This window comes from Emiliania huxleyi (genome assembly GCF_000372725.1).
Source record: "Emiliania huxleyi CCMP1516 unplaced genomic scaffold EMIHUscaffold_4, whole genome shotgun sequence".
In the NCBI taxonomy this organism is placed as follows: domain Eukaryota; phylum Haptophyta; order Isochrysidales; family Noelaerhabdaceae; genus Emiliania; species Emiliania huxleyi.
The window spans coordinates 575,900-602,293 of NW_005198966.1; the positions used below are offsets into that span (position 1 = coordinate 575,900).

The 26,394-nt window shown below is 67.1% G+C and overlaps 4 protein-coding genes across 4 annotated transcripts; 1 reads left to right on the forward strand and 3 right to left on the reverse strand.

The window, feature by feature from the left end:
- The first annotated feature begins 7,504 nt into the window (after positions 1–7,504).
- Positions 7,505–8,739, forward strand: EMIHUDRAFT_420372 (hypothetical protein). The gene is made up of 2 exons (XM_005770416.1): positions 7,505–7,574; positions 7,671–8,739. Exons 1-2 carry the CDS (start codon positions 7,524–7,526, stop codon positions 8,613–8,615), a joined length of 996 nt encoding a protein of 331 aa, XP_005770473.1. The 5' UTR covers positions 7,505–7,523; the 3' UTR covers positions 8,616–8,739.
- A 36-nt stretch (positions 8,740–8,775) lies between these two features.
- On the reverse strand, positions 8,776–13,460 carry EMIHUDRAFT_447922 (hypothetical protein). The gene is made up of 18 exons (XM_005770417.1): positions 13,425–13,460; positions 13,306–13,354; positions 13,173–13,234; positions 12,997–13,037; positions 12,775–12,863; positions 12,643–12,698; positions 12,520–12,571; positions 12,386–12,446; positions 12,258–12,315; positions 12,084–12,193; positions 11,101–12,015; positions 10,923–10,994; positions 10,551–10,847; positions 9,802–10,389; positions 9,612–9,677; positions 9,396–9,509; positions 9,007–9,323; positions 8,776–8,931 (listed from the first exon to the last, which is right to left on the reverse strand). Exons 3-18 carry the CDS (start codon positions 13,222–13,224, stop codon positions 8,823–8,825), a joined length of 2,997 nt encoding a protein of 998 aa, XP_005770474.1. The 5' UTR covers positions 13,225–13,234; positions 13,306–13,354; positions 13,425–13,460; the 3' UTR covers positions 8,776–8,822.
- A 2,198-nt stretch (positions 13,461–15,658) lies between these two features.
- EMIHUDRAFT_196085 (hypothetical protein) lies at positions 15,659–17,181 on the reverse strand (the record flags this gene model as incomplete). The annotated part of the gene is made up of 5 exons (XM_005770418.1): positions 15,659–15,868; positions 16,454–16,525; positions 16,619–16,709; positions 17,064–17,107; positions 17,173–17,181. The coding sequence occupies 5 exons, from the start codon at positions 17,179–17,181 to the stop codon at positions 15,659–15,661; spliced, it is 426 nt and encodes a 141-aa protein (XP_005770475.1).
- Positions 17,182–17,999: 818 nt separating this feature from the next.
- EMIHUDRAFT_196086 (hypothetical protein) lies at positions 18,000–19,471 on the reverse strand (the record flags this gene model as incomplete). Its single annotated transcript, XM_005770419.1, has 4 exons — positions 18,000–18,085; positions 18,174–18,372; positions 18,700–18,803; positions 18,850–19,471. 4 exons carry the CDS (start codon positions 19,469–19,471, stop codon positions 18,000–18,002), a joined length of 1,011 nt encoding a protein of 336 aa, XP_005770476.1.
- Between the last annotated feature and the right edge of the window lie 6,923 nt (positions 19,472–26,394).

Consider the following 26,394-nt stretch of genomic DNA (forward strand, 5'->3'; position numbering starts at 1 on the left):
CCGCCGATGGCGCTGTCTTCACGTGGGGCAAGGGCGAGGACGGCTGCCTAGGCCACGGAGAGGACCTGTCAGACCAGCTGCTGCCCAAGAAGGTCGAGATGTGGGCGAGCCGGCCGCCGACGCCTACTTCCTCTGACGGAGAGGGCAGCAGCGGCGGGGAGGACAGTGATTAGGGTAGCAACTCGGACGTTGGGAGAGGCGGAGGAGGCGTCGGCGGAGGAGGCGGAGGGGGCGGAGGAGGCGGAGGAGGCGGAAGAAGAGGAGGCGGACGAAGCTGCGGAGGAGGCGGACGAAGCTGCGGAGGAGGCCGCCAAAGTGCGCCGGAAGTCCGAGGCCTTGGCGGACCTGGCGGCGGCGGCGGCAGAGGTGGAGGCGGCGGCGGCGGAAGAGGAGACAGCTACGGCGGCGCTCGCCGCCGCCAAGGTGAGGCGCGCATCAGCGGTTGCTGCTTGGGCCAAGGCGGCCGCAGAGGCGGATGCGGCCCAGTATGATGCCTAGCCGCGGAGCAAGCACTCTTCACTCTTCCCCTTGTCGTGACCCCCCCCCCCAAAAAAGCTCCTGTCCGACACACTGTCACACTGACTGACAGAGGTGACAGCTGTGTGTATCTCGATGCGCCCCCCTGCCCGCCCTCCCCAGCTCCACCTCGCCACCCGCTCTAAAAACGACTGGGACCCCACCCGCGCCCGCGCACAAGATCGATGCACAAGACATTTCGAGAGTCGCACCGTGGCCTCTCAGGGGCGCTCCTGGGCCGCATCCGCCGCTATCCTGGCTGCAACCGCCCTGGCCATCGACGCGGCCGCAGCGGCACCCCTCGCCTCTGCAGCAGCCGCCGCCTCCTCGAGCGCGGTCTCACTCCCTTCGAGCGCCAAATCGGCCCCGCGCAGCGCCGCCTTGGCCTCCTCCAGCGCCGCCCTGGCCTCCGCACGCGCCGCCCTGGCCTCCGCCCGCGCCGCCTCGGCAGCCACCAGCGCCGCCACGGCAGCCGCCTCTGCCTCCTTGTCCGCCTCTGCCTCCTCCTCCGCCTCGTCCGCCGCAGCGTCCAAGCGCACCGCCTTAGCCACCTCTGCCGACGCCGCTGCCTGGCTCGCCGCCGTGATGCCGAACCGCATCCGCTCCTCGTGACACTTCTCGAGAAGCCTGATCATTCTCTCCTCCTCGGCTTTCTTTGCGGCCTCGGCTGCCTCCGACGGCGCCTCAGCACCCTCCTCCGCCTCCTGCGACGGCCCAGCCGCGCCCGCCCCTCCGCCCTTCTTCTTCTTCTTCTTGCCCTTCTTGCCCTTGGCGCGCTTCTCCGCCTCGACCTCCGCCAGCAGCTCCTCGGCGTGCCGCGCCGCCTCCTTCTCCTCCGCCGCCCTCTGCGCCGCCCTCTCCGCCGCCCCCGCAGCCCGCGCCGCCTCCTTCGCCGCCGCCTCGGCCACCGCCTTGGCCGCCGCACGCTCCTCGAGGGCGCGCACGCACTCGGCGTGGCCCTTCGCCTTGGCGTACTGCAGCGCGGTCTTGCCGCTGCTATTGCACAGCGTCATGTCTGCGCCCGCCCGCAGCAAGCGGAGCACGACGGCGGGATGGCCGTTGTCAGCGGCGAATATCAGCGCGGTGTCGCCCTTGTTGGCCTGCAGGTTGATCTCTGCGCCGTGCCGGATCAGCGTGTCGACCACCCGCTCGCGGCCGTTCGCGGCGGCCTGCATCAGCGCAGTGCTGCCGTCGCTGTCCTTCCGATCGACCTCCGCGCCGTGCCGCAATGCCAGCTCGACCAGATTCTCGCGGCCGTTCGCGGCGGCGAGGCTCAGCGCGGTGCCACCGTTGCTGTGCTGCAACGAGACATCCGCGCCGCGCCGCAGAAGCGCCTCGGCCAGCCCCGCGTGGCCACCGGCCATTGCGAGCATGAGCAGCGTCATGCCGCTCACACGGGAGCCGTTACCAAAGACGTACTCGAGCGTCGCGTCGACCCACCCGCCGCCGTCGAGCCACGCCAGCACCGGCTCCTCTTCGCCTCGCCGAGCCGCTAGCACGACCTCCTCTGGCACCACCGCCTCGCTGCCCGGCTCGGCCTCCGCGCCCTCGCCGCTCGAGGCAGAGGCCGCGGCACTGGCGCCCGCCTCCGCCTCGCCTGCTGGTGCGCCGCCCGCCCCTGCGCCGCTCGCCTCGGCCGACGGCGCCTTGCTCCGAGCTGTCGCCACCTCCCCGAGATACGTCCTGAAAGCCTCGACGCACTCGGCGTGGCCCTCCTCCGTGGCGATCTGCAGCGCCGTCCTGCCGCTCGAGCGCAAGGTCATGTCTGCGCCCGCCTGCAGCAAGCCGAGCACCACGGCGGAACGGTTGCCGAAGGCGGCGAACATCAGTGCGGTGCCGCCGTTGCTAGCCTGCAGGTTGATCTCTGCGCCGTACCGGATCAGCGTGTCGACCACCCGCTCGCGGCCTTTGTAGGCGGCGCTCATCAGCGCAGTGACGCCGTTGCTGTCCTTCTGATCGATCTCCGCGCCGTGCCGCACTGCCAGCTCGACCATCTTCTCGTGGCCGTTCGCGGTGGCGAGGCTCAGCGCGGTGCCACCGCCGCTGGCATGCAACGAGACGTCCGCGCCGCGCCGCAGAAGCGCCTCGGCCAGCTCCGCGTGGCCATTTGCCATTGCGAGCATCAGCAGCGTCACGCCGCTCACAGGGCCACGCGTGAAGGTGTACTCGAACGTCGCGTCCACCCACCCGCCGCCGTCGGCCCACGCCAGCACCGCTCCCGCTTGGCCATCCTTGGCGGCCTTCCGAATGCTTGCAGGGACGTCGCCGCCGCCCTCCGGCGACGGCGGAGGCGGCGTGCGCATTATTGTACCCAAAGGCCCGCGCGCGGAGAAAAGAATTCAGCGTGGTTTTAGCAGCGACTGGCACGGACTGGCACCTCAAAAGAATGTCACAACATTCTCCACGCACCACGGGAAATCCAAGGCACGGGCAGAGGAGCGAGAGAAGAACATAGGATGGATAGGGCGCCTGTTCACGGCATGGAGGGTGAGCCACGATGAACGTAATGAACGTAGAGCCGAACGAGAGGAAGCCGGGGAAGACGACTCCGAGGAGGACGAAACACCAGTGGTAATCCCGCCATTCAGCTGTCACGATATACCCGAAGGGCGAAGGGAACCCCAGTGCCAACACCGACCGTTGTGCGTTGAGGTACAAGTGTTCGAAGAGAGAAACAGTGGACCTGAGCAACGACATGACTTGGAGGCAAATGATCGGAGTGGGAGTCAGAAATGTGGTCCTTGCGCGAGGGGAGCTCGATAAACTCGAGGGGCCAAATTATGCCGCGAGGAGGGCGGAGTTACGCGGAGCGGCGAGAGAGAAGCAGCGCGAGAGCGGCAAGGCGCAGACGGCAGCGGCGTCTCAGAACGAGGCCGAGGAGAGCGATGAGTCAGAGGATGAAACAGCAGGGGAGAGAACGAGGACGAGAGTGACCTACTACAGCTCTACTGCCTGGGACCCTGAGCGTACACTCAGATTCATTCAACACCACCGCTTACTAACTGCGGCAAGTAGAAACACGCCGCGCTGACACCGCGAACAAAACGCACAGCGCGTCACCTCCGCGGCGCCCGGCCGACCCCAACAATATCCACGTCAAGCCGCCCGCTCGCCGAGTCGACCGAGCGCACGCGGACGCGCACCGGTCTGCCGGGCGCCAGCCGCGGCACGGCTCGCCGCGCGCCTCCGTCGGCCAGACCGGCGGGTCCAGCGGAGGGCGCGCCGGGCGCAGCGCCCCACCGCGCGTGGCCGAGGAGGGAGGTGACCTCCCGCAGCCGCACCGTCACGCGCTGCCGCCTGTCGGTGTCGCCCTCGGCCGGCCGCACAACCTTGACGACGACCGCGTCGAGAGTCGAGAATCGGACCGAGCCGAAGCGGCGGCGCGCCGCTCCGCCCGAGCCGGCGCCGGCGGAGGACCGCGCCGCCTGCCGCGCGCACACCTGCGTCGGGAGCCGCCGTGTGTGGGGGGGGGGGGGGGGGGTCCCGACCCGCAGCAGAGGGCATTGGACCCAGCTCTCCCGGCTCCCCGCCGCCTCTTCGCCGCCGCCGCCCCCTCCCACCTCGGCTCGTGTTTTAGCGGTACGCTCGAGGCGGCTGTGTTCACCGCGCCTTCGAGCCCAATACACCTTCGTCGTGTCGAGTGCTGGCGTTTTACTAAAGCTTGTGACCATGTGAGTCTATCTTGTACTACCACACTAAAAGCCGTATAGTGAGCCACTCACTCGGGCGTCTCGGCTGTCGTTGATCGATCAGCGTTGATCTCCCTAGCCTATCGCCCCCCCGCTCGATCCTCGGATCGCTCGCTCGTCGAAATCAATCGACTGAGCTTACACTTTTCTTTTTTCGAAACGCGCGCGCGGCCCGTCGCGTGGCAAAACTGTCCGGTCCGCCGCGACGCGTCGCCGCAATGGCGGGCAGCGACGTGGTGGAAGCCATGCGGCTCGCCCTCAAGCCATTTAATATCCAGCACCTCGCCGACGACTGGAACGCTACCGTACTTACTTACAACTGTCGGTACAGAGATGCCAGCACCCCCCAGCAGCAGAGCGCTGCTGCTGGGGAGGGGTCCCGACCCCCCCAGCAGCAGAGCGCTCCTGCTGGGGGGGGGGTCCCGACCCCCCCAGCAGCAGAGCGCTGCTGCTGGGGGGGGGGGTCGGCCATGACTTTAGATGCGCAGGGGGGGTACCGAGCAGTGTGCGGCCGCTCCTGGATGTGCGGTTGATGACTGCACTCCAAGTGCTCCAAGTGCCTCGGTGCCTCCCACCAGCGTGAAGACCATCCGGATCTTTCCACCGCGCCCTCCGGACGGGCTGGTCCCCGCGATGGCCCACGGTCCTCCGTCGCCAGGTCGAACCCCCTGCCTCCCGGTTGAACCCCCAGTCCTCGTACTCGACCATTAATTAAATAACTCAAAGGTCCACCACAGCTACCAGCCTCCACCTCCACCGTCGAGCCGCCACAGCTGCCGCCCGCGACGCCGCCTGCCGCCTCAGATTCCTGCGACGCGCGCGTCGAGTCGGAGGCGGTTTCACACACACTCGCTACCCAACGCGGCCAAAGGATATCCACCTCGAGAACCTCGAGAACACACACGGGGTGGGGAGTGGGTGGCGGGTGGGCGCCGGAGTGGGAGTGGTGTGACTGCTCCGGTGGTGCGGGCGACGGTTTCTGAGGAAGCCGTCGCCCGCGCCTCGCCTGTCGCGCGAATCGTGTGGCGCCGTTTTCTCGAGTTTTTCTTTGCGATGTCCACCCCGCCGCGCCGCCGCTCGCGCCGCCTCGCCTCCGCATCCACCGCCGCTCCCTCGCCAGACACGCCGCCGCCCACCCGCCTCCTCGACCTACCCACGGAACTCCTCGTGCGCGCCATCTCTCGCTGCGACGGCCCCCTCGACATCGCTCGCATCGCGGCCGTCTCGCTGCTCTTCCACGCCTCGCTTGCGCTGGAGGCCATCCGCTTGTGGGCGCAAGAGCGCGGCTACGAGCTGCCGGCGCTGCCAGAGGGGGAGGGCTGCGCCGTGCGTTGGCTGTGCTTCGCTGCGCTTCTGTGCGAGTCCAACCCGCCGGCGAGGGCGGCGGCAGGCGAACAGCACAGCGTCTTCATCGTCGGCGAGGGGCGGCTCTCGTCGTGCGGCTCTCCGTCCTACTCTCCAGGGCTGCTCGGGCACGGCGAGGGCGTGACGCGGCTCAACACGCCGACCCGCCTCCCTTCCCCGCTGGGCGGCGAGCGTGCCGTGAGCGTGGCGGCTGGAGGGAGGCACAGTCTCGCCCTCACCGCCGGCGGCAGTGTCTGGAGCTGGGGCGATGGAGACTACGGCCAGCTGGGCCACGGCGACCTGCAGGACCAGCTGCTGCCCACGAAGGTTGAGGCCTTTGCTGGCCAGCGTGTCGTCGCTGTGTCGGCTGGAGGCATGCACAGCCTCGCCCTCGCCGCCGACGGTGCCGTCTGGAGCTGGGGCTATGGAGGCCTTTGCCGGTTGGGCCACGGCGACAGGCAGCACCAGCTGCTGCCGAAGAAGGTCGAGGCGTTGGCTGGCCAGCGCGTCGTCGCTGTGTCGGCTGGAGGCTTCCACAACCTCGCCATCACCGCCGACGGAGCTGTCTGGAGCTGGGGTTTTGGTGACGGTGGCCAGCTGGGCCGCGGCGACCTGCAGCGCCAGCTGCGGCCCAGGAAGGTCGAAGCCTTGGCTGGCCAGCGCGTCATCGCTGTGTCGGCTGGATACTCCCACAGCCTCGCCCTCACCGCCGACGGCGCCGTTTGGAGCTGGGGCAGCGGAGACGAAGGCCAGCTGGGCCACGGCGACGAGCAGGACCAGCGGCTGCCCAAGAAGGTCGAGGCCTTTGCAGGGCAGCGCGTCGTCGCTGTGTCGGCTGGAGGCGGGCACAGCCTCGCCCTCGCCGCCGACGGCGCCGTCTGGAGCTTGGGCAGCGGAGACGAAGGCCAGCTGGGCCACGGCGACGAGCTGCGCCAGCTGCTGCCCAAGAAGCTCGAGGCCTTGGCGGGGCAGCGCTTCGTGTCCGTAGCGGCTGCGTGGCAGCATAGCCTCGCCATCACCGCTGACAGTGCCGTCTTCACGTGGGGCCAGGGCGAACACGGCTGCCTAGGCCACGGAGAGGACCTGTCGAACCAGCTGCTGCCCAAGAAGGTCGAGGCGTGGGCGCCGGGGCAGTGATGAGAAGGGCGAAGGGTGCAAGGTTCCGTGTTGCCGCGTCGCACACGTGCCTATTCGCGCCGCCGGCACTGGTGGTGGCTTGGGCGGCCCTCCGACGCTCGCCACCTGCGACGTAGGCGAGAGTTGCGAGGGGCGAATTCGGGACGGATGAGACTGATGCATGGCTGTGATGTCCGAACCCCGAGCCCGACAGACATGAATGTACCGTATAGAGTGCTCTGCTTTGGAAAGCTGTTTTTCGCTTTCTCGCGTTGTGTCAGATCGTGCCACGGCGCCAGCAGAGAGCTGCCCAAGCAGGTCGACAGGCCTTTGCTGGAAGGGGAGCGGGACAGCCCCGCGCGTAAAGCCCGCCGAGCGCCGAAGGGCGCCCCCCCTCCCCCCCCCCCTTGTTGCGGCAAAAACTCTTGAGAGTCTCAGGGGCGAGGGAGGGAGAAAGTGGAGAGAGTGGAGAGAGAGGGGAGGAGAGATGGAGAGGAGAGCCTTTGAGCCTTGGCACCAGCCATGATTTGGCCCTGGCACACCAGCCTTGGCAGTTGATTTGGCCTTGGCACCAGCCTTGGCGGGCGGGCACGCGATATGCACAGGCGCCAAGGGGCGCAGCACCGACCTAACCCGTCGGAGGTGGGGGGAAGGGAGTCCCCCGGGTCCTGCGCGAGCGCGAGAGTAACCCCAGGAGGGCCAAGATGAGCGGTGCGCGCAGGGGTCGGCGTGGAGGGCGATGAACGCGCCGCGCGGGGTGCCGCCTCACCGGCCCTCGCCAACGCCGCAACCCCGCCGAAAAAGGTATTTCTTTTATTTCCGAGCGCAAGGGGAGGGAGGAGCTGCTGTCGAGGCCCGATGCTCGCCGCCACTCGCTCCGTCCTCGCCGCCAGCATTGCGGTTGCTCTGGTGCGCGGACAGAACGCCGCATGCACACGGTCTCAACCAGTCTCAACCTCCTTATAAGCCCGCGCCTGAAGGGCCCGTGCTCTCTCCGTCATCCAGGCGGCGCCGCTGCCGACCGCCAACGCGGCGCTCAAACCTCCAGGTCGCCCGTTGACGTCGGCAGGCGCCGACACCCTGCTGGACAAGTACTTTTGCGACGTGTACTACCCCACGGGCACGGCCGCGGCCAACCTACCGCCGTGCGAAAGCGTGAAGGCCGAGGTGACGTCCGACCTCACGGCCCCTCTTCCGACGCTGTCGCTTGGCGATCCGACAAAGCCTGCTCTCTTCTTCGTGCACGGCTGGCCCGACAGTGGAGCCGAGTTTGCCGCACAGTTTGGCGGGCTGTGCTACGGCCCTGCGGCTCGGTTCCGGTGCGTCGCGGCGACATGGCAGAACTTTCATCCGGATCTCCCGAACGCACCGCTGGAAGAGCTCACGCTTCAGACGACGATTGACAAGCTCGCGGCCACGATGGAGGCTGCGAGGCTTGTGGACACCACCTTCGTCATTCACGACTGGGGTAGCTTCGTGGGCTACCAGCTCATGTGGCAGCATCCACACCTGATGAACCGAACGATCTCCTTTGACATCGGCTCGGGCGGCCACCCAAACGTCACGTACCAGGGCCAGAACGCCATCGCCTTTGACACACACAACAGCATCCCGAGCATGACCTCGGCGCGTTACTGGGATGCACCGTGTCCCGACTGTGCCACGTGGCGGACCGCTTGGCCGTACGCCACAAATGTGTCCTTTCGCGGCCTCGTCCCGAAGCTGCGCCCTCCAAAGACGAAGCCCCTGCTCTTTGTCTGGGGCAACATGACGAGAGGCAAGCCCCGAGGGAAAGAGTCGTTGTTCTTTGACAATGCGTGGCTGGAGTTCGTTGAGTCCACCCCGCATGGCCGCGTGGTTTCTGGGACGGGCGATCACTGGATTTTTCACGAGAATCCGAAGCTAATAAATAGCGCGATGGTGGAGTGGCTGGCGGCATGCGGCCTCTAGGTGTCGAGAAATTGCCATGCACACACAAAAGATGAGATGAGTGAACACGTGCGAGTTGCCAAGTTTGTTGCGCGAGAGATGCGGATTTCAATTTCAGCCTTTTGATTTTGTGAAATTTGGACATATTATACATATTTGTCACACGCGTTGTGTGCTGGAAGCGCCACCCGCAAAATGCGCCCGCCGCCCGCGACCCGCGCGCCCGCCTCACACGGAGTTGAAAGGCGGCGGGTAGCTCTGCGGGTACTTGAGCAGGAGCAGCGCCTTCGCATTGTCCACCCAGTGCTGCCAGCCGAGCTCGCGTAGCAGCTCGAGCCTGAGGGGCGTGTCATTGACGTGTCACGGACATGTCGCGGACGCGCCTCTTCCCCCGAGCTCACGCAGATCGAGCCTCAGCTCGAGCTTCTCCTTTGGCGGCGGCCCCTTCTCCTTGGCGAGGTGCTCGTCGAGGGCGGCCAGCGCCGTCGCTGCGTAGCCGTGCGCGCGGTGCCACGCGACGAGCAGCTTCCAGTGCTCCTCCTTGGCCGCCCAGCGATGCAGCGCCGCGACGGCGGCGTCGAGCGCCTCGAGTGCCGCCTTGCTGTCCGCGCCGTCGCCCGCGCCGTCGCCCGCGCCGTCGCCCGCGCCGTCGCCCGCGCCGGCCGCCGCCGCCACCTTGTGCAAGTCGGCGAGGGCGGCGGCCTTGAGGTGGAGCGCGCCGACGAGCGCCTTCAGGCCATGTCAGGGACACGTCCGGGACATGTCACCGACACGGCCTCGAGGCGGAGGGCCGCGACGCGCCTTCTTCTGCGCCTCGTCCACCTCGCGCCGCTGCTTGGCGCGCTTGTCGTCCGGGTCGACGTGGGGCACGCCGAGCGCCGCCGCGATCTGCGTCGCGTCGAGCAGCGAGAGCACCTTGCGAGGCGGGCGAGGCGGGCGGTGCTCAGCGTTGCGGGGGCGCGCGCCCAAGGGAGGGGCAGCGGGGCAAAGCCGCGCCTCGTCCGCCGCCGCCACTACTCCGCGCAGCAGCTCCTCGCCGGCCCGCCGCCCCTCCGACATGGCCTCTGCGTGCTCGAGGTGCGCCTGCAGCAGCGGCAGCAGCGGCGGCACCTCCGGAGGCGCGTCGGGCGGCGCCGCCGCCGCGGCGCACTCGGCGCGCAGCTCGGCGAGCAGCGCCTCGTACCTAGCCGCCGCCGCCTGCTCACACCCCGCCACACGCGTGAGGATCGGTGCCCCTTGCCGCCAATTCCTCGTCCGCCTCGCCGCCGCCCGCCTCGTGCGGCAGCGGCGCAGCCTCGCCAGCGGCGGCCGGCTCCTTTGGCGGCTTGCACTTTGGCGACAGCTTGACCAGCTGCGAGATCTTGAGCGCGCGCAGCGCCGCCTCCATCCGATGCGGCGCCGTCTCGTCCTCCTTGTCCATGGACGCCGGCTTGGGCGGCTCCTCCTTCTTGGCGGCCGGCGGGACGAACAGCGTCACTGGCCAGCCGCCGGGCCGCTTGCCAGCGCCGACCCCCTCGGAGGACAGCTTGGCGAAGGTGGCCGAGCCGAGGAGCGTGTCTCCCGGCTCGGCGATGGCGGGCGCGGCCGGCGACGCCACGTGCAGCGCAACGCGTGTGTGCGGCTCGAGGAGGCGGCGCAGAGGCGGCTTCGGGCCGGCGGCGGGGTCGTCGAGGGCGGAGGCGCGGCTCCAGTGGAAGGAGAGGGCGACGGGCGCGATCTGCAGGTCAACCACCATCGGCATGTCCTTGAGCTTCTCGAGATGCGCGGGCGAGTCGTGCCGCAGCTGGAGCCGCACCTGCAGGATGCAGCGGCACGATGAGCACGTCGAGCGACCGCCTTTGGGCCGAGAGAGATTGGGCCGAGAGACGGCCGACGAGTGCGAGGAGCGCATCTCCAGCTGCGGCGTCTCTCGGCGCGCGCCTCGTACTCTCCGGCCTTGAGCTTTGTCTTGTCGACGTAGTAGTCGCCCCAGCGCAGCAGCCGCTTGTGCGCGTCGAAGAGAGCCCACAGCTGCGCCTCGTACCCGCTCTCGTACAGCTGCGCCGAGAGCGACGGGAAGCGGACCGTCACGCCTTCGCACGCCTCCTTGAGCGCGAACTTGTACGAGAGGAGGTAGTCGTAGATCGGCGTCTTGCCGCCGACGCCCGCGTCGCCGATGCCGACGTCGCCGCACGGAGCGGCGGGCGGGACGAGCTTCGCCTGGAGCGGGCGGCACGCGCGGCGCAGCGTCTTGAGCGAACCCTCCGGCTCGACCTGTCGACACGTCGTGGACGCGTCATGGACGTGTCCGCCGCGCCAGCGTCTCGGACAAAGCCCTCGGGCGTCGACCGACGTCCGGCGGAAGGAGTGTAGCTCGAGCGAGCTGAAGAGGGTCCGCCCGTCGAGCGTGAGCTGCTCCACCTAAGAGAAAAGGTTCCGAGAAGGGTCGCGGCAGGGCGCCGTGCGCCCGCGCGTCGAGCGTGGGCTGCTCCGCCGAGGGCGAGAGGCCGAAGAAGTCGAGCCGCACGTCGAGCTCCGTCTCGCCGAGCGACATCCACCACTGCGCCACCGCAACCTCCAGCGTCACGCCGCCGACGCACGCGACGGTCGAGACGTACTCCGTCGCCGGCGCGCCAGCCCCCTGCGCCTCGTCAGGCACGCCCATGGTGACGCGCCGGGTCTCAGACGACTGGCCGATGTGCTTCTGTGGCAGCAGCTGCGTGAGCGAGTACATGTAGACCACGCTGCCCGCCGGCTCGCGCGAGCGCGGCGCCCCCCGAGCGCGCAACGTCAGCGTCGCCCAAGTCGCGCCCCGCGGCGGGACGACGAAGCGGCGCTCGATGTGGCCGGGGGAGAAGGCGACGCGCTCGAAGGCGACGTGGCACGGCGCGTGCGGCGCGGCGAGGTTCGCGTGCGGCTTGCAGACGGTGACGGGGAGCGAGAAGAGCGGGCCGCGCCGCGGCGAAGACGAGTCGTGGCCCGCCACCTCGGCGTAGTGCGCGCCAGGCGGAAGCTGGCCGGGCGACACTTTGAGGTTGAAGCCCTTGCCGCCGTGCGTGAGCGCGAGGAACGGCGCGCAACTCAACCACGGCGCGCTTGGCTGCAGCGTGACGCCGACGTCGAGGGAGACGCGCTGTGCGTTGGGCGCCTCCTCGTGCAGCCTCGGGCGCACGAAGACGTCGACACCAACCTCCGACGCGCTCGAGTGCTGCGGCTCGCGTAAGTAGACGCCGCGCGCACCCGCGCCCGCGGCGGTCGAGCAGCCGTGCGTCGTGGCGCTGAGCTCAAAGCGCACGTCACAGTGGGCGTGCCCGCCGTGCTCCTCGAGCCAGCTCAGCGCCGCGCCAACCTGCAGCAGCCCGCGCCCGAGCGCCCAGACCTCGACCGCGCTGCCCGTGGCGTTTGGCGTGCGAAGTGCCGTCGTCTCGATGGCGCGCCGGATCTAAACAGGTGTGAACGCAATGAGCAGAATGGCGCGCACTCTCGACATGTGGCGATGGCGCGCCGGACCGACGCGGGCGACCAGCGCTCGCCGCGCGCCGCGAGCGCAGACAGCAGGAGCGTGATGCCGCCGCACGCGTTTGGCGACGCCATCGACGTCCCGTTCATGAGCTGGCGGCCTAGACACTTCCTAGACACTTCCTAGACACTTCCAACTGGACGTCCCGCTCATGCGCTGGCGGCCCTGCAGCGTCCAGTTGGGGACGGGTGCGATGGCCCCGCCGGGCGCAGAGACGCTCACCTGCGGCGCGAGGGATGGGACGGTTCAGATCAGGTTCAGAGACGGTCAGAGAAGGCCCCGCCGGGCGCACGTTGAGGTGGCCGTCATAGGTTGGTCCGCGGGAGGACCAAGTGTACTGGATGTCGGCGAGCCTGCAGGAAGGCTCCAGGAACGGTCTGCGGGGGTCTGGGGAGAGAGCAGCACGTGCACCGGAGGCGAGCGAGCTTGGCGCGGAGCGAGTACTGAGGCCCCATCATCGCCGAGGAGCAGTAGGCGCCTGTGAGGAGGCTCCGAGACGGCTCCTCGGGGGGGGTAGAAGGCTGCGGCGGCAAGAGGAGGAGCAAGTGCCGACGGCGATGCAGCAGGAGGAGGTGCCGGGCGCACCGCCCGTCGAGAGGGCAGGCCTGGCGCGCGAGGAGGAGGACGGTTCAGAGGAGGGGCCCGAGGCGGCTTGGAGAGGGCATGCCGAGAGAAGCGGGCCCGTTGTTGCCCGCCGAAGTCACGAAGAGGAGGCCGTGCTTGTGGACGGCGAGGTTGGCGGCCGCCGTGAAGCGTCCGATGTCGTCCACCTTTGCCGAGATACAGCCGAGATACAGCCGAGATGCAGCCGAGATACAGCCGAGATGTAGCCGAGATGTAGCCGAGGTGTGGCCGAGGTGCTGGCCGAGGTGCTGGCCGAGGTGCTGGCCGAGGCCGTCGCACCTTTGCGTACTCGCCGAACGAGAGGTTGATGATGTGCACGCCTGGAGGGAGGGGGAGGGGAGGGGAGGGGGAGGGGAGGGGGAGGGGAGGGGGAGGGGAGGGGAGGAAGGCTTCGTGATTCCCTCGAGTGATTCCCGAGGGGCTGCCCAGAGAGGGGAGGCGGGTTGTGTGCACGCCTCGTTCGATGGCGGCGCCGAGCGCGCGGACGAGCGCGGTGCCCGTCTCCATCCCGTCGAGCCTGCAGGAGGGCTCCAGGAAAGGTCTGGGAGAGGTCTTGGAAGAGGTGGGCCCGACTCCATCCCGTCGAGCCGTGTGTCGCCAATCTTGAAGCCGACAATCTGGCAGCCCGGCGCGATGCCTACGAGGATGGGTCCGGGAAGGGTCCGGCTCCCGAGAGCAGGACGACGCGGCAGCAACGGTCGCGATGCCGTTCAGCTCAGGTGCGTCCGGGAAGTGGGCTCCGATGATGCCCGCCACGTGCGTGCCGTGCGAGCCGGCGTCGACACACAGCGTGGTCCTCGCGCCGTCGGCGGCAACCTGCGGCAAGGCCCAGACAGGGTGCAAGCAAGACAAGCTGCAGGCAGGCAAGAGCAGAGCAGGTGCAGAGCAGGTGCAGAGCAGGTGCAGAGCAGGTGCAGGCAACAGTGCAGAGAAGCTTCGAGGACGGCGCATGGTCGAACGCCCGCACAGCGCAGAGCCTTCTCCTCTCGTCTCCTCTCCTCCTACAGCAACCTCGACCGCAAAGTTGCATAGCGTCTCTGCGCCGCTCGCCGCGTCGGCGGCGTCGAGCGTGCCGTACTTGCCCTCGACCCTAGAGGAGGGCTCCGAGAAGGCTCGGGGAACGTCCCGTGTGGAGACCGCTCTGCTCGTGCCCGGCCACCGGAACGGGGCGAGCAGAGCCGCCTCGCCCAGAGCGCCCCGCTCGCTGGTGTCGACGCACACGCGCCAGACGCCCGACTCGTCCTTGTACGTCAGGACGTCGTACACCGGCCCGCCGTCCTCGTACGCCTTGTCGCACGCGTCCAGCGCCGAGACGCGCGCCGCCAGCTCGGCGCCCTTGCGGCCCGCCTCGCCCTCTGCCGTCGGGAGGGGCCTACGGGCCGGGCTCCGAAACTGGTCTGCGGAGGCGTCAAGGCCCGCCTCGCCCTCTGCAGTCAGAGGAGGCCCGAGTGCAGCCTTGCGCCGCTCCTCCTCGGCGACGGCCCGCTGCGTTTCGTCGTGCCGCCGCCGCCGCTCGGCCTTGACGCGCGCCACGAGCGGCCGCGGGTAGAGCTCGAACGCGCGCTTGAGGCCGAGACGGTACTTGGTGCCCGCAGCCCGATCTGGCCACTCTGCAGGCACGGTGAGCGAGCGGCCGCTCAGGCCCTTCAACGTGCCGTCGGCCTCGAGCTCGGTCTCCTTGCTCGTGTCCACATCTCCGGAGCCGGTGCAGTCGACGAGGTCAATCATCTTGGGCTTGCCGTCGCTCGTCGTCTGAAGGCCTGGTGCACCCGGGTCGACGCCGGTGTCGAACACACCGACGATGATGCCGCGGCCGTCGTAGCTCGGGTACTTGCGGATGAACTCGGAGGCGCCAATCTCGTCCTTGGGCTGCTCGGCCGGTTCGTGGGCCGCGGCTCTCGTCGTCGTGACCGTCATGATCTACTCGTCGGCAGCTCGGCGCGAGAGAGCTGTTGCAAGTGGTGCCTGGGTCGGTTGAGCGATAGCCCCGCGAGGTACGAGTGGGGCGGTAGCCTTTCTTCACATAGAGGGGCTTGTATGGTAAAATTCTTCACATACCGAGCTCAACGGTCACGAGAGAAGAAGAGGTGCCCAGCACCCCCGCGCATGAACACACATGGCGCCACCGTGAAACGAGGCGGAGGACGCACGTTTCGTAAAGTACGATCCAGACTGGACTGGGCACGCGCCAGACGAGCCCGCCTAACGCTGGTGGCTCGCGGCGCGCTGGTACCAACAAAAGCGGGAGGGTGCGCGAGACCCCTGGACCTCGCGCACTTCTCATCATCCATAGAGCATCAATGTATGCTCGAGTCCGGGACCGACACTATACGTGCTATATAGTGATCGGATTAGTTGCGATTAGTGACCGCGTGAATATGGGAAGAAAGTACGGTGTAAAAGAAACTGTTCCTATTAACAACGAAGTCTAGCTCAAAAAAACTGTTCAGTTTTCAAAGGCAAAACACAACGCTCTGCGGTTGGTGCACCCCTCGCACTGACACATTCCCCTCATCCCTACCCTTGGCTGAGCACATCTACCTGCGAGCTAGCATCTCCGCATTTTCTCCTCTAGTCATCCGCCCGCGCCGCGCGTCACTATGGGCGTCTAGTGCAGCCACTGACAGAGCTATTCCGAAGGAGTGGTCGACGCCTCGCCTAGAGTCGGGTGGGCCCGCGCACTGCTTAGCCCTGAGGGGGGAGTGTGTGTGAGGCGGTGTAATGGGTCCTGTTTAAGGCGACAGTCTGGGGGATTAGGCGGGAGGGTCGGCAGCTCAGCCGGGCCTCGGCTATGGGCTGAGCGTCTGCGGGAAGCCTTCTGCCCGCGCCGAGTTCACAGCCTTCCCAGCCGACGGGGTTTTCCTTGGAGTCGGGCCCCGCTCCCCTTTTCTGTGCCTTGCCTGTCCAGGTCTATGTGTGTGTGAGAGAGAGCTAGGTTGCCTTAGAGGTCGTCGCTTGAGTTGGGGGTCGGCGGCTTGGCGCGCTTGCCGAGCGACGGCGGCGTGCCCGGCGCGATCGCCGCCTTAGCGGCGGCGATGCGATCCGCGAGAGGGTCGGCGGGCGTTGGCGTTGGCGTGGCGCCGGTGCCGTCGTGGATGTATTTGCAGCCAGAGCCGTTGGCGCACTTTGCCTTGGGGTCCCGCGCGATGACCTCCGCGGGGGAGGGCGGAGGTCGGCATGGGCGGGCGGTGGGTGGTTCGCTAGGCCGGGGGGGAGGGCGAGGGGTGGAGGAGGAGGGCGGTGGGGGCGAGGGGCGGCGAAGGAGAGGGTGGCGGCAAAGGGGTGGGCGAGGTGGAGGGCGGGGGTGGCATGGGAGAGGTGGAGGGCGGCGGAAGCGTGGGCGAGGTGGAGGGCGGCGGCGGCGTGAGCGGCGGCGGCGGCGGTATGGGGGAGGTGGAGGGAGGTGGAGGCTCGGGCGAGGTGGAGGGCGGCGGCGGCGTGAGCGGCGGCGGCGGCGGTGTGGGGGAGGTGGAGGGTGGCGGCGTGAGCGGCGACGGCGGCGGTGTGGGCGAGGTGGAGGGAGGTGGAGGCTCGGGCGAGGTGGAGGGCGGCGGCGGCGTGAGCGGCGGCGGCGGCGGCGGTGTGGGGGAGGTGGAGGGAGGCGGAGGCGTGGGCGGGGGTGGAAGGCGGCGGAGGCGTGAGCGGCGGCGGCGGCGGTGGGGAGAAGGTGGAGGGGTGGCGGCGGCATGGGCGAGGTGGAGGGCGGCGGCGGCGTGAGCGGCGGCGGCGATGACACCTGGAAAAAGTCTGAAACAAGTACCAAAAATGATGAGCGAACCGTGCCGCCGGGTGCCCCGCAGCGGCCTCGCTGGGCCAGAACATCGGCCCCGAGTGCTCCGCAGCAGCCTTGCTGGGCCAGAACGTCGGCCCGCGAGGTGGGGTGCTAGTCTGGGACCCATACGTGGCAGTTCCCTTGCTCCAAGCGCTTGCGCTTCGGCGGTAGTGATCTGATCACCCGAATACCACGTTCGGATCGCTCCTCATCGCAAACCCTGTCAGCAGTTCACCTACGGGTATGTTCGTAAGAGCTACATACACTGAAAATGGAGCCAACATGGAGGCCAAAATGGTCGCTAGAGCTGCCAGTCTTTCGTCCTCGGCCGTATGATGAGCCTCGCCGGTACCTGCAGATCGTGCCGCAGTCAGAGATCTCGAGCGAGCCGCACGTCAGCGACTTGCGCTACCAGGCCCGTGTCCTGGCCGTCGGCATGTGGCTCGCGAAGCGTACGGGTCGGGTGCTACTCGTGCCGCGCGTCTCGAGGGAGAGTTGGAGGTGCCGCTGACTTGGAGCACTTGGAGTGCAATCATTAGCCTCACATCCAGGGCCGGGGAGCTCAGAAGCGCACCCAGCGGGCCGGATGATCGGGATCGGGTTGCGGGCAAGAAAGCCCTAGCCCCGGGGGTGCGCGTTCGCAGGGCAAGGGCCTTAAAGTAAACACAGTTCTCCGAGCTGACGAAGTTCATTTCCGTTGGTACGCTGGAGCACTCGCCAAGCTGCAGCTGCGCCCCTCAAACTGGGAACGCCTCCTGTCGGACTCGTGCCGCACGGATCGCAAGCGGCTCTGGATCACACCTGACTGGCATCCCGATACCCGGCAGCCGCTGCCGCCTCGAGGGACACGCGCGACAAGTACGTCTCGTGGCTTGATCTCAAGCTCTATGACTGACCCAATCAACTTTATACGCTTCGCCACTCGCTCGCCCCCCGGGCCGGACATTGAAGAGATCGCCCGATTGCTCACAACGGCCGACGTCGACAGACGCTGCGTGGCGGAGCTGCCGGCGTGGGGTTTGTGAGGGAACAAATCTTTGGCACAAAGCTGCCATTGGTTCGATGTGCACGCCTTCGAAGGTGGTAGGTGTCCACGACTGTTGAGAGCGAAGAAGCGTGTAAAAAGCTCGCCGTACTTATAGCGTTGGCTCAGAGCTCATCTGCCGTGCCCCACCACACCACACTCCCCGGGTCGCGCGGGAACATGTGTCCGGTTTGGTTACCGGCCGGGATGCGGTCGATCGGTGGACTCCTTAGAGGAATTCAATCGTTTTTTGGCCCCGTGGGGGTGGGGATTGGAAACGGGCGACCCAGGGGGTTTTTGCAGTTGGGGCGGGTATTCCTTTTACCCTTTAGGCCCGGTGGCCCATCCCCCAAAGGCCCCCCCCCCCCCCCCCCGCCGCCGCGCGCTCGCCTGCCGTGCGCGAGGACCCCCCGGGATCCTGCCGTCCTGCATTCCCGCATTTGTTAACTTGTACACATAAATAAATAAATACAAACGGACACCTCTCTACTGTGAGATGGGTAAAAAGGAACAGGTCCCCGCCCTTGCGATCTTTGTGCAGGGTTCTTTCTGGGTGTACACATGGGTATGCCCTCATCTACAAAAAAGAAGCTCCAGTTGCTCCTGCCAACTGACGATCCGTCAACCCGACCAGTCTCAAAACCTGTTCGCTCGCCGCACCGGCGCTGAGACTATCCACCGCTGGCTCGCCCACGGCCTGCGGTGGCTCGAGGCAGGTCATCTCGAAGGGCCAGTGCGTGCAAGTCTGCCCGCTGGCAAAGGCGCGCTGCCGCTGGACGACCGTCCGACTGTCCGCCCGCGAGCGAGGCGCAAAGGAGGCGTAGGCGACCACCCGCCCGGGCCGCCTCCCCTCAATCTCCTGCCCTGCCTCCTCCTCCGCCCCCATCACCGCCTCCGCCGCCTCCGCCTCCGCCGCCTCCGCCTCCGCCGCCTCCGCCTCCGCCGCCTCCCCTCCCCGCGCCTCCGCCGCCCGCGCCGCCTCTCCGCCGCCCGCCAGCAGCGGCGGCGTGTTGCAGTGCACTGTGCGCGAGTCCCACAGCACGGCGTCCCCCGCGCCTAGAAAGGCACGGCCGCGGACGTGTCCGAGGGACGTGTCGCGGGCATGACCCACCGCGTCTCTCCACGCGCCGCAGCGCACGAGGTGAGGCGGGTGCGGCGTCGCGAGGAGGCGGTCTCCCGACGGAACCATCAGGAACTGCTGCTCGTCCGACGTGCCCGGCCGCGCCGCGTACACGCGCCGCGTCAGCGCCTCGTGCCGCGCGTGCGACTGAGGCACGACCACGAACGCGCCTACGGGAGGGTTCCTGGAGGCTTCCCGGAAGGCGCTGCGGCAAACCGCGAGGCACGACCACAAAGGCGCCCGAGCGCTCGTCCTGCGGCCAGAGAGAGGTGAAGGACTGGACCGTCTGCAGGCCGGGCCGCGACCTGCCGTTCTGGTCGGTGTGGAACCAGCTCTCCGCGAGGCTCCACCCCGCCTCCGCCTCGCGCGGCGGCAGCAGCGAGAAGGCCTCAAACGACGTGAGGAGGTCGTCGGTGCCCCACACGAGCGCAAACATCTGCAGCAGCCGCGGCCGCGTCCGCACGTGCCACATGAGCCGACTCTGCCCGGCGCCGAGCCCCCACGCGATCCCGTACTGGTTGGGAGAGAGCGCCCGCCGCCAGCTCGCAGGGTCGGCGGAGCTAGCACCGGCGCCCTCCACAAACGCCCAAAAGAGCCGCCGCGCGAGCGCGAGGTCGCTGGCGTTGAGGACGTCGCGGATGACGACGTAGCCCTCGCGCCGCAGAAAGTCGAGCGCTTTGGGGCCTGGGTCGAAGCGAGGCACCACGACCGACGCGTTGACGGTGAAGGCGCCAGTCTCGGCGTCGGTGAGCGCTGGCTGAGGCACGACGGTGAGCCGACGGGCCGCCGCGGCGGCGCAAAGCACGAGGAGCAGCAGCGGTGGACTACTAGGGCGCATAATGCATGGCTCGCACAACACTGGGCAGACTCCTACGCGAGTACCGGGCGGCTCGCGCCAAAAAGAATTTTGGACGATTTTACAACAAAACTCCCTCGCACGACGGCTAGCGCACCACACTCCTCTCCTTAAAATCCCTGTGTGGTGGCGGCGTGCCGTTCTCCCATCCCTCCCTTGGGTTGTGTGTTTTCTTTCTTTTCTTTCCCTCGCACAACACTGGGCACGGGACTGGCGCGCACTGGCACTAACACAGGTACACCACGGGAGCCGCCTAAGCGACTCCCGCGAGGACGGCGAGGCACTTAGCTCCGTGCACTCGACCGCCCTCGCCGCAGGCAAGCTCATTCACAATCTACACCCACACCGCCGCGGAGCTGCCTAGCTGGCGGGTGCATTCACAGCGAGCCCGCGGGCTTGGAGACCCAATCAGACAGCACTCCCCACAGCAAAAGAGCAGACGTGCCGCTGTGAGCATCGCTGAGCAGCACCAACGACCGCTTGCGGGGTCGCCGCAGGCCGGCGCCAAGCTGCATCTGACGCCGGCATGCCGTTCAACCCCCGGCACCAAGCGCCCGCGGGAATGGGAGACCGCCTGCCCAGAATTAAGATCGGCCGCGCACTGCTCTGGCTCCACCATGCCACCGCCCATGAGATCTCTGACGCACGTGTGATGAGCCGCCATTCAAAAGTGACTGTACTGTGCGGAGCGCGGAGCGCACTTCGATGGCAAAGTGGGTGGCGCGGAGGATACGGCGCGTACACATGAGCGTGATTGGTTGAGTGAGCATGCCCAGATGGCCGGCCGGCCGGGCTACCGCCCCTCGACGGGCAAAAACAGGAATCAGGAAACGAGAGTCCGGCCTGATTGCGGCCGGGTTGCCAAGAAATCGGCGGGCAGAGCGGAAAATTCCCTTTCCGGCATCCGGAGGCAGAAACCGCAACCGCGCGACAGAATCTGATAAGGCGAGAATCGGACGGACAGAATCAGATCGAGTAGGCAGAAACGGAAGCTGGGTGAGGAATCCTGCCCTGAGGCTGAGTGCGTGGAAAGGGGACGGGCAGAATCAGATCGAGTAGGCAGAACCGGAAAAGGAGAGTGAGAATCAGAAGAAACGGACACGAATCCCTCTCGAGCCTCCGCATACAGAATCCTGTCTTGGGTGGCAGAATCGCTAGTGCAGAATCCTCAGGCGTGGACAGGGTTCTCCAAGACTGTGAGAGAGAGCCCTCTCACTCACCTAGTGTGTTGACTGATCTAATTCCGCTAGCCCCCAAGAGGGATGGCCAAAACTGAAATAAAGTGCGACCAATGCGCTCTCAGCACAGGCGGCGCCCCCGAATAGGCACGCACGCCGTTACGACCAGCGAATGCCCGGGTCCCTGAATGCTGATGCCATCTCTATCTAGATAGGAGCATCTCTAGGAGCATCTCTAGGTACTAGGAGCGGATCTCTAGGAGCATCTCTTCTTGCCGTGTTGCATTCTTGGCTGTCACGACATCTCGGCGGCCTCCTCGACCATCGGAAGGGGGTTGCCCGCGACTGGCAACGGACGGAGGTTAACCCACTCGACGCGCTGGTAGTAGTACCTAGGCGAGGCCGGGGGCTCGCGTGAAAACCGCTTCATGCTCGTACACGATGACACAACCCACAGGAATAAATACTTGTGTCACTAATGTTCGAACAAGCGGTCGTGTCGTGCACCTCGGGTGTTGGGGAGGTCGTGGGAGCCGCTCAGGACCATTTTGGGGGCGCAATTCGACTGGTTTCCCTTGAACATGCGGTTTCGCCCCCTCGGGAGCGCCCACATAATCGCGCGTCCCCCCCTGTGGCGACGGTCTCGCGCACCTGCGCCAGACCCCACCGCACTAGCTACATAGATCGTCAGCAGTAGGCGTGCTCAGAGCCCGGATTTGGGCCCATTCGCCAGAGGGCTCGAGAATGGCCCCCGGCAACGTGCAGCTGCAGGCCAGAGGGCAGTGAGGTGAGGCCGAATCCGCAGTCGCACGAGCACCGCTGCCCCCAGCGATGATCATGCATGGAGTGGCACGGCGGATAGGCCCGCCTGCGAGCGTGGAAGACAGTCGCGGGGCGTGAGGTCTCAATGTATCGCAGGCTAGGACCGGATACGGCGGCGCGGGAGAGGGAGGGAAGCGTGAGCGGCGGGCGATGAGAGTGATTTCCCCGATCTCGCTAAAAATGGCCTTGTCCCCTCACGGGGGGCCGGGCGAGCACGCACCTCGCGTCTGAGCGCGAGTCGACGAGTGGTCGCCGAGAGATCGCCGAACCACTTTCGAGTGCGCGCGCACACAGCACAGCTGCGGGTTGTAACTCGACTGCCGATCGCGCGTGCGGGATGTAAATGCAGCTTTCTGGCGCCAGGTGCACGGTGGCAGGGACTGGAGGCTCGGCCAAAGGGGAAGAGCAGTCCTCAATCGTCACGTAGAGGTCGCTAGACTGGATCCATCGAACTGCCACACACCTGGAGCGGAGGCACATCAGGTCTTGCGGCACGCTCTCCGACAGATGCATGCCTTTTGAGCAAGCCCACGCGCCTCCACCGTCGCGTAGTATGCCAGCGGCACGCCGGTACGCCTACGAGTCGTGCGCGCTCGGCTGTAATCGGCGTTGAGACTGCCTAGTGCGCACATCGAGAGCGCCGAGTTGCCTTGCCGCGGGGTAACCGGCTCAAAGAGGTGGGGTTCGAGCGGCGCCTGCGCGTGGGAATGCGTAGTGGGCTTGGAATGAGACGCCTGGCGTGCATCGGGCTCGGACGGTGTCTGTTGTGAGCTCACCGCTCGACGCACAAACCAGGCGCTTTAGGCGCCCGCCAACTGGCCTCACGGTCGAGAGAGCGGAACGCGGCTCGCCGAACAGCAATACACGTGGCCGCACTACTGTAGAGGTACGAACAGGTATGCAGATCGCGGCGCGCCGACTACTGGCACGGCGTCAGAGCCAATATTGACCAGGGCTCTGCTGGCCTGCCGACTCTCGCCGACCCTTCGGGCTCACACCACGGCTGGCCATCGCGTGAACAGGACGTGCCCTTCCGTTTTAAGGCAGTTCAATACCTTCCCCACGGGACACCAGGTCGATATCCGGCTAAACCACACGACCCCGAGAAACGCATAAGCCGCCCCGGCGCTGCCTCCGATTCCGGCCGTATCGGCCATTTCGCTGGGGCGGCTTATGCGTTTCTCGCCAAAATGGTAAAGATGTCGAGCCAAAGCTGTCGACGCCGAGTTCGGCACCCGATTCGCCTTAAAACTGAAGGAGGGGGCGCGGCTCGGAGATGGCAAGGCACGGCGAGGGCAAACGTGCGGCTATTATGACGCGTTTAGGCGGGCTCCAAAACCTCCTTTTCAGTGGTAAGCGCCACCTGGCACCTCCGCGCCGTGCCCCCCAGCCGCGTGTGCGATCGCCCACGGATCCGGGGCGGGGGATAGGAGCCCGAAACGTCCACGCAAGTATGCTCGGCGGCTCGTCAGAATGGTTTTTCAAGCGTTGTGTCATCGTGCTCGTACTATTAGCCGGTGCGTTGGCCCTATATTGTCGGGCTAATAGGCTCACGCGGTATTGAGGTCGAAGACACGAGCTGGCAGCAGCTGTGCACGGGCGAGCACACCGGTGGGTCGGGGGTGGTGGTCAGCTGGGAGGTGTGGCCTTGGAGAGCATTACCATGCGGCCGTCAGCGAGACGGATGGTCTTGAGTCTCTCCCAGAGCCGCTGGGCGCGGTGGGAGGTGACGGGGGCGGGAGCAACACTGGACGTGTATGAGCTCGTGGGTTTGAACCTGCGGGTGCCATCGCGGGGTGAGGGGAAATGCTGGCAGGTGCTAAAGGAGGAGGCATTGGTCAACGAGCGGGGCGGGCTGCCAGATCTCGGGTTGGAACTCGTCTGACAGCTCGAAGCCGGGTCGCATCTGCGGTGGGGCGCGACGGCGCTGGGCGCGTAGTGGCAAGCAGGGCGAGCAGCGCGGCGGCCGCACCGTCTCTGGAGGCGGGCCGAGCTCCAGAACTTTCGAAAAGGAATCGCCAAGTTCATCGGGATCTTCAGAACGACTGGCGCCACCTTGCGCAGGTGCGGCTCGTGGGTCCAAAAGATGATCGAGGCCTACGGTCCGCGGGCCCGGGGTCAGCGGGGTGGGCAGGGAGCGAGGCAGGCGGAGCCGAGGGTCGTACCCCTTCTGGCAGCATCTTGCGGTGTGACGGAGAAAGAGGGACCTTTAACCAGAGTTTGTATCTCCCCCTTGAGATAGGTTTGCCCTGGCAAAGCAGGGATGGTCCACAACTCGGTTTTAAGTTTCCGCAACTATCTATGGCAGTTTCGCCGAGCGAGCCGCTTGCTTCCTTCCTGGCCAGTACCCGGGTACAGCGCGGAGAGAGGAAGGGCGAAAAGGGAGGGATATAGGGAGGGAGGGAGGGAGGGAGGGATGGGTGGGAGAATTCGGGTGGGAGGGAGGGAGAGATACATGTAGATCAGTCAGTCAGGAGAGACGAGGAGAGAGATCAGTCAGACTGTGCTGTTCAGGGTGAGTGAGTGAGGGAGGACATCTGGAGCGTCGTGTGGAGCTCTCTCTCTCTCCCTCTGGTGGTGTCCGAACAAATAAGAATTCTTAAGGTGGCAGTCCGGGTTCTGTGAAGAGGGTCGCTCGTCGAATGCGAGCCAGTTCGCTCGCGACGCCGACGCCGACGCCGCCGCCGGAACGACCGCGGCGGCCGGTCGAGCGGCCGCCCCGGCCAGCGGCCGTATCGAGCCTGCCCGTCGCGAAGGTTCGGACCTCACGCGCCCCACCGGCCGCCCGCGCCGCCGCGCCCACGTCGCTCTCTCGAAGCCGAGCGCCACGCCGCTACGACTCCCATCGCGACGACTCCCGTGCTCGCTCCTGGCGCAGGCGATCGACTCCTGACACCCATCGAGCGGATGGGCGCGTTCCCGCCGCGACCCGGTACTCTCGAACGACTTTTGAGGGCAAAAGGTGCCGCCCGAGCCCATTCCCGCCGCCCGCCGCCCGAGATCAGCTGCCACCGGCCAGCGCGCGCGCGGAGACCTGCCGCGAGCGCCTCCGTGGCCCTAGCTGGGGTGATTAGCAAGCGCCTCGGCACTTTAGATTCGCCCCTCGGGCTTTTCCGCGCGCGTGATCAGTCTCGCGTTCTCTCCTTTTTCAGGCGCCTGTTTTCGGCCTCTGAAGAGCAACCGTCGAGGCGTCGATGCTCGCCTCCACGCCCGCGCCAAACCTCCGCGATTGTGGCGCCTTGTCGACGGGATCAATTGTGATTCCGGGCGCATTTTTCTGGCATTTAACTCGCACGTCGGCGACTCTTAGTCGCTTCTCCGTGATAGGAGGCCTCTGTTTTGTGTCCGTGAGGACTAGATCGAAACTAACATTTCGGCACATTTCAGTTAAATACCAGAAAAATGCGCGTTCACTCACAATTCATGTGTATATGAACGGTGCCGACGGGTTTGGCGAGCAGCGAAGCCGTCCAGGCGCAGCAACGCGACGGTTTCGGAGGCCGACGGCTCCGAAAGAGCCTCCCGAGCGAGGCCGGCGCGGTCACGGTACCATGGAGGCCACAGACGTCGCCGGAGCGGCACTCCCGGGGCGCCACTCCCTCACCCGGTCAGGGGGGGCCAACCACAGCCCGCCTCACCGTCCGTGGAGCTTCCGTGGTCCGCCGCTTCGGCTTCGATTTTCGACCCTCCCGAGGCTGCTAGAGCAGCCCCGCGGAGCCTCCCGGATGCACCAGCACACCGTCGTCCAGAACGCCGGCGCACGCGCTGCCCAGTGACTGGGCGGGTCGGCCCCGACTAGGGGCGGGCCCAGCCGCGCGGAGAAGACCATCCCACTCGCGGTTCGTCGCACCGTCCGCTCCGGTTTTCGTCTCGAGCGGGTCGTGAGACGGCCGCGAGAGCGAGCACCGCGGTCACGGTACCGTGGAGGCCACAGACGTCGCCGGAGCGGCACTCCCGGGGCGCCACTCCCTCGCCCGGTCAGGGGGGGCCAACCACAGCCCGCCTCACCGTCCGTGGAGCTTCCGTGGTCCGCCGCTCCGGCTTCGATTTTCGACCCTCCCGAGGCTGCTAGAGCAGCCCCGCGGAGCCTCCCGGATGCATCGGCACACCGTCGTCCAGAACGCCGGCGCACGCGCTGCCCAGTGACTGGGCGGGTCGGCCCCGACTAGGGGCGGGCCCAGCCGCGCGGAGAAGGCCAGCGAGCTCGAAACACGTCGCCGCGGCCGGCCGTTTCGCAAGCCTGAGCGGGTCGCCAGACACCCGCGAGAGCCAGCAGCTAGAGCGCCGTCGTAGCCGCAGATCGAGTCGAGGAGCTTGATGTCCACGGTAGCAGTTGTGGAGAGCGGTGGCACGGTGCGTGTAGACGCGTCGATTGAGGGCTCCCTTTCGAAACGCGACGGGTACGGCATGACAACTGCCAGTACAGTTTTACGCCGGCCAGCGTGAGAGCACAACAGGGAGCCGGCGACCCGTACGCTTTGCGCGTGGCGACTGGTGGCTGTCTGGAGCTCGTGTGAGCTGAGCCGACGCGTGGCCGAGCCGAGAGGACCAGCGAGCGACCACGTTGGCGATGAAGCTTGGCGGCCGGCGCCTCGTCGCCAGACGTCACAGCGGCGTGGACGTAGGAGTGTGCGGCGACGGTTACCGGCAAATCCGGCCCAGTGTGGCCGGCAGCTGCCTAGCGCTGGCCTGTGGCCGGCGCCGCGGTGGCGGATAAGGCGTCTCGCCGCCGTGGCGGCGGTCGGCAGGTGCGAGCGTGATGCCATCTTGCGAGACGACAGTCGTCTCGCAAAACCCGGACTGCCACCTTAAAAACAAGCCGCAAATCGAATAAAGAATTTCGACCGGGCGGGCGGGCGCGCGGCGGGTTTTTGTGTGTTTGCGAGTGGCTGGACGCCACCAGAC